At 49.2% G+C, this 8,633-nt stretch overlaps 1 protein-coding gene across 1 annotated transcript in view; it reads right to left on the bottom strand.

Annotated features, from left to right (window-relative positions):
- Positions 1-1,918: 1,918 nt before the first annotated feature.
- Positions 1,919-8,633, bottom strand: part of POLR3A (RNA polymerase III subunit A) — a 50,470-nt gene continuing 43,755 nt past the window's right edge. The window contains exons 29-31 of the mRNA XM_007962847.3: positions 8,338-8,469; positions 6,443-6,575; positions 1,919-3,923 (exon numbers count right to left, since the gene is read on the bottom strand). Coding sequence (XP_007961038.1) covers positions 3,775-3,923; positions 6,443-6,575; positions 8,338-8,469 — 414 coding nt within the window. The 3' untranslated portion in view covers positions 1,919-3,774. The remainder of the gene's footprint in view (positions 3,924-6,442; positions 6,576-8,337; positions 8,470-8,633) is intronic.

The raw sequence follows: 8,633 nt of genomic DNA, 5'->3' as shown, positions 1-8,633 counted from the left end.
TGACCAGATGGTAAGCTCCATTCATGCAGGGACCTTCCTCAAGGGCCTAGTGCACTGCCTGGCACAGAGCAGAAGTGTAGCAAGTATTAATGGATTCAAATGTTCACATACTAACACTGCCAGTAGGCTGGGGAAAGGACGGTGGCAACCTTTCCCAGTGACTGCAGGCTTGTGTTCTCACTCAGGGCACACTCCCCAAAATCCAAGCCTAAGGCAAGGAGGCCAAATTAGCGTCATGAGAGGCCCTGGGGGAGGGGTTGGAACCGGAGGTTGCAGCCACAGACGGACCTTTCTGTACCTTGGTGGGGCCTGATGTGCCCACAGGAGCACAATCCCTTGATCTGCAGCTTTCACCCCAGAGTGTGCTGGACACACTTCTGCACATTGAATCTGAGCCTCTTTGCTTCACCTGCTTCTGCGGAATTCCTTTTAGATGTATTAACCTTTTTTTTTTTTTTTTTTTGAGATGGAGTCTCACTCTGTCTTCCAGGCTGGAGTGCAATTGTGTGATCTTGGCTCACTGCAACCTCCGCCTCCCTGGTTCAAGCGATTCTCCTACCTCAGCCTCCCCAGTAGCTGGGATTACAGGCGCATGCCACCACACCTGGCTAATTTTTCTATTTTTAGTAGAGACAGGGTTTCACCACGTTGGCCAGGCTGGTCTCCAACTCCTGACCTCAGGTGATCCACTCACCTTAGCCTCCCAAAGTGCTGGAATTACAGGCGTGAGCCACTGCGCCTGGCCAGATGTATTAACATCTAATTCACCTGTTGTGTTTACTGCTGCACCCCTAATGCCTAGAACAGTGCCTTGGAAGTAGCAGGCCTTAAATCTTTGTTGAATGAATAAAAGAAAAGTTAAGCTATGCACCTGATCCTGGCCAGGTGGCGCTTCCAGACTCTAGACTTGAGTCCTTTCAGTGCCTCCTACTGGGGCTGGATTAGCTCAGGGGGCACTTTATTTCCTACATTTCTAAGTCACAGGGGTGGGGGTAACAGGGGCATTCACTGTTGACTGCCAGCGCCTGGAGAGGTGAGCTCCTTGTTCTCATTCTAGGAGTTACAGCCCATATAAGACCAACATCCTTTTTCACAACCCACAAGGATTATTCTGCTATAGTTTTAGGTAACGCAAATATTTCCTCTCTTGGGTTGTGGTTGAAAAATAAAGAGGTCTGCCAACAGATAGCAAAAATCAAGAAAAATAAACATACAATGCCAGGTTCAATCAGACAAGAATCAATGTGAATACACATGGGTAAACCCTGAAATAGAAACATGGCACCATAGTTTAACTGACAAACATCCTGAAAGAGTCCAGAATGTCACTCCCACTCCTAAAGTGCTGAACACAGCAGGGGGCTGTAACTGAGTCAGGAGCTATTTTAATCTCCCTTGTAAAAAAGACATAAAAATGGCAAAGAACTGGACAGACTGCTAGTCAAGAATATGTAACTGTTCATGGATGAGATGGAATTCACGCATATTTTTATTTCTTCCAAGCAGGTACAAAGACTCAAATGTAACCCTTTGATTGAGCTCTCATGCTTGAAGATGTGCTGCTCCCTGGCCTTTGAGCTCTGTGCTGGCATAAAGCCCAATGCCTGGGCAGGGCAGATGATCATAGTAGGGAGAATTTTAATACCAGTCATGGGACACAGTGGGGAGCACAGACAGTAGGGTTTACCAGGCAATGCTGTTGATGTTGACAGTCCTAGCAAGGCTGGCAGTTCCAGGAGGAGGACCAGCACCTCCAAGACGTATGATTTCCCATGGGTGATGTGACCCTTCACATAACCATTCTGCTCCAAAGTCTGCCTTGTTCCCAAGTGCTATATGCTGATCCGCACCCATCACAATCACACACGTCTCACACAGACTCAAGACTCTGCAGCACCCAACTGAGTACTCACTCAAGCAAGATGAGGCTCCTTGGCGGTGCCATCTTTATTATTCCCAGCCACAAGTTATAGCCACAACCTCTCTTCCATTTAAAGTGTGCGTCACCCGCAGAAGAAAACGGGTGTCGGAGTTCCCTCCCATGATTCAATTCTACCCTCCCCTGGTCTTTGCACGGATCCCAGTGGTCCTGGCTCAGATCAAGCCTACAGCTTACTTCCCAGGCACGCTTCCAGGAAGGCAGTTGGGGTGGGGGGTGCCCCTTTATGGCTCTTCCCAGGTTACATGAGAAGCAGTGATCTCAATGGGGTCTCAAGTAGAAGCCCTGAATTAGTGTTAACAAACTTAATCCTTTGTCCTAAACCAGGCTCTAGCTCAACTGAAAGATAAAGGGGGGTTAAACATGAAGAAAAATGGCATTTTTTCACGTCACTGATACCCCAAGAGAAGTTAATAGGTCTACCTTGTAGATGCAGGGAAATCATAAAGTCAAACTACAATTTTTTATAAGAATTAATTAATTTTTTTAAGCTTTTTTTTTTTTTTGAGACAAGGTCTTGCTTTGTTGCCCAGCCTGGAGTGTAGTGGCACGATCTTGGCTCATTACAACCTTCACCTCCCAGGCTCAAATGAACCTTCCACCTCAGCCTCCCCAGTAGCAGGGACTACAGGCATGCGCCACCATGCCTGGCTAATTTTTGTATTCTTTGTAGAGACGGGGTTTTGTCATGTTGCCCAGGCTGCTCTCAAACTCCTGGGCTCAAGCGATCCACCCTCCTCAGCCTCCCAAAGTGCTGGGATTATAGGTGTGAGCCACAGCACCCAGCCCAACCTACAAATTTTAATAGAATGTTAAACCCAACCACTGGCCAAAAATCACTTAGGTCAAGAATTCCTAATCCACAATCTCATCAGTATGAAGGGAAAGCACTCATTCTAATACAGATCCAAGAACCAATGGCTACCCCAGGTACCTTAACAGCATCAACTCAGAACTTCAGAAATCAACTAGAGATCATCCAAGGAACGTAAGTATAATTCTATAAAAAAACATCTCATCCCCATCGCAGCAGGCTCCAAACTCCAGTGAGGCTTCCATAGGCCATGGAGAATGGGTTTGGCTCTTGTCACAGGGTAGAGCCCCATGACAGGGGTCTGAGGTAGATGAAAACAACAGGGTAGCCAGGGGCATCTACAAAAGATGTTACAGAGCTGCCTGGGCCTCATGACAGTTGCAGCTCAGTTACAAATCCCAGATGGCTCTGTTTGCTTAAACCAGTTTTTCCAGTGACGCTTACATGCTGGCTTTCTTGGTTTCTATAGATGCTTGGTTTCAAAAATAAAACTAAAATAACAAAAATTCCAAATCCTTCAACTGGAACAAATAAATAATAGTAACAATATTTACATGAGTATGTCACATTGAGAGATTCCAGCATGACCAAGGAATGGAAAATCCACGAACATGCCCTGGCCTGTGCGGGGCTCAGGCCTGGTTCACTGTCAGGTGTGAAGACACCATGGGGAGCCGATGGATGTATGCAGTGAGCTGGGATGGGCCATGACACCTGGCTGGGCCTTAAGTCCAGGTAGGCAGGGTGTGCAGGAGCTGTGGGGCCGTCCATAGATTGAGTTTCAAGCAAGCAAACAAAAAAACCCTCAGCTCTCCCAAGCAGTATGGCACAGTCAGGGTCACTGGTGTGAGCTGCACCCTATCAGAGGAGGAGCCGCTCCTGGGGATGCCAAGGGGGCTTCTCTGATTGCTGGCATAGGTGGGGACCTCAGGACCCCTGTCCCAGGGAGCACAAAACTCTTCACATGAGCTGCAGACAGGACAAGGAGTCAAGGTCTGGCATGGTCCCCTCTTTCCTTGGACTATGTGACAAGGGGGATGTGGAATTCATTTGTGTCGAAGATCAGGGGCCTCTTGGGGGGGTTCGGGTCCCTGTCGGCCTTGTGGAGCAGCTTGAAGAGACCGGTTCCAATGTTCATTGGGATTCCCATGATGATGCACTCAGATACCCCTGAAACCAACCAGAATGAACATCAGAGAGCCTCTAAACACAAGCTACATTTTCAGGAAGACAGACTATTGGCTTAAGTGTCAGAAAATTAGGATGTGAGTTCCAGCACCACTCCACATCAACTGGCTGAACTCTGGAAAATCCCTTTCCTTCCAATCTAGAAAAGAAGGGTGGCTGTGGAGTGCAGGCCGGGGGGATTATGTGCTTTCAGGGAAGGGCAGTGCCTGCTCACAGCCCAGGAGTTTGTTGGAGAGAGTCAGGTCCACCAGTTCTCCTCTCCCACCTGAGCCAAAGGCACCCTGGGAGGGCCGTGCCTTTGAGAATACAGCTTAGCAAGAATACGAAAGGATGCTCAGGAAACTCTAGGTTTGCCACCCAGTGCTTCCTTAGCTTAGAGCCTACAAGAAAAGCAAACAACTGGGACAGTAGTGAGCAGAATACAATCCCCTCGGAAACTGCAGCAGGCAGCTGTTAGCTGTGCTCAGGGGAAGGGGCCAGGCCAGGCTTAAGAGCATCTGAGCCTTGATGATCTACAGCCCTGATGAGAAACACCCGGAAGGCAGGGCACCTATAGAGTTACAGGAGCAAGGGGGTGGTGCAGATTCTTTCTCCAAGCCCATGTCAACCTGGCATAAGCCTTGAGTCTACGACGAGCAAGCACATGGCTACTGTCTTACAGACTTTGTGCTAACAAGGAACCAGACAGGCAAACAACTAAAGACCAACATGCAATGAGGGCGAACGATATGCTGAAAGACCAGGAGGAGGGGAAAACTTCAAATTGGAGGTGGGGTGGCAGCCAGGCAGTAGAGGTTGGTGGTGGTGTGTGGAGCCGCAGAGCTGCAGCAAAGGCCCAGTTTCCAGGTGTCAGGCCTGAGTGCTGGGTCTCAGTCCTGTTGTCAGGCAGACTCGCTCTTCTCCTGGCTCTGGGCCTTCTTCCAGTCTTCCGTGTACCTCCCTCTTGCCCCACTCTAACTGCCTCTCCTTTTTCTTTCCCTTCATGCTCGTATTTTTTTTTTTTTGAGATGGAGTCCTGTTCTGTCGCTCAGGCTAAAGTGCCGTGGTGCGATCTCGGCTCATTGCAACCTCTGCCTCCCGGGTTCAAGAGATTCTCCTGCCTCAGCCTCCCGAGTAGCTGGGATTATAGGCACCTGCCCCTGTGCCCGGCTAATTTTTGTATTTTTAGTAGAGATGGGGTTTCACCATCTTGGCCAGGCTGGTCTCAAACTCCTGACCTCGTGATCCACCTGCCTCGGCCTCCCAAAGTGTTGGGATTACAGGCATGAGCCACCGTGCCTGGCCCATGCTTGTTTTTTAAAAATATTTAAATAGACATGAGGTCTCATTATGTGGCCCAGGCTGGCCTCAAACTCCTGGGCTCAAGTGATTGTCCTGCCTCAGCCTCCTGAGTAGCTGGGACTACAGCAACACCATGCCCGGCTCTCATCCTTCTTTATCTTAAAGAATTACGTAATATTTCTTTCCCTCCATCTCCAATCCATGTCCCTTTTGAAAACAGAAAGTTAATCTTAGAGGCAAAAAATAGGTATACACTCTAATGATGCCAATCTATACAAGAGCAGGAGGTGAGACAGCAAAGGGCTACTGGGAAGCAGAGCTCTGGCCTGGAAACGGCAGCCAGACTTGGAATCTCTGCGGGCCTGATTAGCGTGTGCCCTGGGGCAGGCTGCTGACCCTTTCGAACTCCAGCCCCCACCGCAGGCCTGCAGGGTCTTCCTGTGGAATCAGAAAGGCTCGAACTCCAGCCCCCACCGCAGGCCTGCAGGGTCTTCCTGTGGAATCAGAAAGGCTCGAGCAAAGCTCAGCAGTCAGTGCTGGTCTCATGGAAGAGGCAGGGAAGCCAGACATTGGGGAGAATTCCCCTCATGCTCCCTCTCCCGCAGGCCAGTACAGCCCCATCAGAGCCATGCTTTGTTGAGTGGTGGGGATGAGGCACGGTGCAGAGCAAAGCTCTGCTGGTAGACTCGACAGCAAGCTAGGTCACCTGGGTCTTCTGACTTCTCAAAGGGCTTAATATCCACACCCCAAGGGTGGGTTGACATACTTAGCACATATGATGCCTGGCACAAGGGCTGAGCAGGCATCGATGGCTACCTCCCAAGGACAGCAGGACACTCTGCTCTGCCCAGTGCCCAGCCAGTACCCTCTCCTGTCAGCCCTGGTGTCATACACAGGGGTCAGGAGAAGTGTGGCTAACTACAAAGTCAAGGGCTAGAAAAATTCTTACAGGCTCAGGGTTGCTCTTTTCTTCTTGGACCAAAAACCATCTGTGCTGACAGAGGGAAGTCATCCAACAAATGTAAACGGGGATGCAGGATGCTACAGTCAGGCTTTGGAGATAAAAGATCCAGCAGTTCCAATTCATGATCTATGACATTATTCTTGAAAAAATAAATGCTCTGCCACTCAGTTTCTTTCATTCCCTTAGAAGCCTAGACACGGTCTAAGTCGTAAATAGTAAAGGCCTTTGATGCTGTTCATAGAAACATCAAACCTACCGCACACGGAGTCCTTCTGCCCGAAGTAGGCAGCGTCAAAGAGATGGTCAGCTGTCTTCTCAAAGGAGGCCAGCATCAGCACACTCTCCTTCATCTTGGCCAGGCCAAACCTAGTGATGCCCAGGACTTCACCCTGCGTCAAGGGGAAAAGAGTCACGGTGGTACTCACACCAATGGCAAAAGCTTGAAACCAAAGCACGGTGCACCTTCGATACAATCAACAAAAATCCTCCAAGACCCAACGTCAGGTGTGAAAGGCCCTGGGGAGCTATGTGTCCGCCCTCTGTGTCCCACTGAGGTGGTCAGTCATCGGCAACATGGAACTTCACACTCACGTCCAGATGCCATCAGAACAAAGAAGAATTAAGAACTAGAATTCAGAGACTAACTTTAAAAAAGGGGAGTACTTCTGAAGAGATTTCTTATGGCTCAAAGAACTAAAAAAAAAAGAACGTAAAAACCTCAAGTATGAAGATAATTAATTAAATTTAGGTAATTCTCTTCAAAGGAATATTGTGCCATAATTTAAAAAGCATATTTATTAAAACCATGAAACAAGATGGAAAATATTTGTGATGTTAAACAAAAAGTCAGAACAAAAACTGCACGCACAGTGTTTCCTGCAACTAAAGTAAAAGATGCATAGAGAACAGGACTTCACAGAAGATGTCGAACCGATAGCCATTTCCCTCACCTGGTTTCTTTTTTTTTTTTTTTTGGAGACGGAGTCTCGCTCTGCCGCCCAGGCTGGAGTGCAGTGGCCGGATAGCGGCTCACTGCAAGCTCCGCCTCCCGGGTTCACGCCATTCTCCTGCCTCAGCCACCCGAGTAGCTGGGACTACAGGCGCCCGCCACCTCGCCCGGCTAGTTTTTTGTATTTTTTAGTAGAGACGGGGTTTCACCGTGTTAGCCAGGATGGTCTCGATCTCCTGACCTCGTGATCCGCCCGTCTTGGCATCCCAAAGTGCTGGGATTACAGGCTTAAGCCACCGCGCCCGGCCCCTCACCTGGTTTCTAAATATTCTGTAATACACTATCAACTTGTTTGGGGAAGCCTTATGAAAACCTGCTGCCCTAAGGTACAGCTAGAGGGAAATACATTTTTTTGGAAAAGAGAGAAAAAAAAATCAAAACACCAACCCACCTCAGCCTCCTGCCCCCAACTTCAGATCATGTTAACTTATTCTTTCCTGGGAATGGCTACAGAAGAGTGATGGATGGGTTTGATAAGAAAGAAACACCTCGGCCGGGCGTGGTCGCTCAAGCCTGTAATCCCAGCACTTTGGGAGGCCGAGATGGGCGGATCATGAGGTCAGGAGATCGAGACCATCCTGGCTAACCCGGTGAAACCCTGTCTCTACTAAAAAATACAAAAAACTAGCTGGGCGAGGTGGCGGGTGCCTGTAGTCCCAGCTACTCGGGAGGCTGAGGCAGGAGAATGGCGTGAACCCGGGAGGCAGAGCTTGCAGCGAGCTGAGATCCGGCCACTGCACTCCAGCCTGGGCAACAGAGCGAGACTCCGTCTCAAAAAAAAAAAAAAAGAAAAGAAACAAACACCTCAACTTGCCATGGGACTCTCTGGGTTTTGGCAATGGCTAATTTTGCTTTAGGATAGATGACACTCAAGGATAAGAGCGGAACCAAGCTCCTGCTCTCTTCACTCCACCGACTGGGTGTGAGTTTGCCATGAGGCTGTAATTCTCATACTGGGATGTGACCAGGACACCCAGCCTGATCAGCATACTTTGGTTTTTGAGCAATGTTCACATCTTATTTTCCCTCTCTGATGGTCCTCACAGCGGCGCATTCTACATGTCTTAGAAACTCCACAGGCTTATTCTCTTGCAAGTGAGTTTCGAGACGCCCAGGCAGCCCGGGGGCCTCCTGCCACACACCTTGTAGGTCATGAGGTCGGAGAGCAGCATCACGTGCCTCCTGTCGATGCTCATGCCGTGGTTCACCATGGTGTACTGGATTTCATTGATGATGGTTGTCCGGGCAGCCTCGATGCCCAGAGTTTTCTCCACCTACAGAGAGAAAGGAATGAGCAGAAGCAGCCACTTCTGTGAGGCCACTGCAAATCCTCTCCACTTCCTCCTCTGCCCTGCAAGTTCAAAGCAAACCCTGTGCCATTTTCCAGAAATGGATTACTGGGCAAGTTTTAGTTGTAGACCCAGGGCAAATGGGATGG

This window comes from Chlorocebus sabaeus, chromosome 9, assembly GCF_047675955.1.
Source record: "Chlorocebus sabaeus isolate Y175 chromosome 9, mChlSab1.0.hap1, whole genome shotgun sequence".
In the NCBI taxonomy this organism is placed as follows: domain Eukaryota; kingdom Metazoa; phylum Chordata; class Mammalia; order Primates; family Cercopithecidae; genus Chlorocebus; species Chlorocebus sabaeus.
Note: the sequence above shows the minus strand (reverse complement) of the source record. Positions and strands in the feature narration are given on the sequence as shown.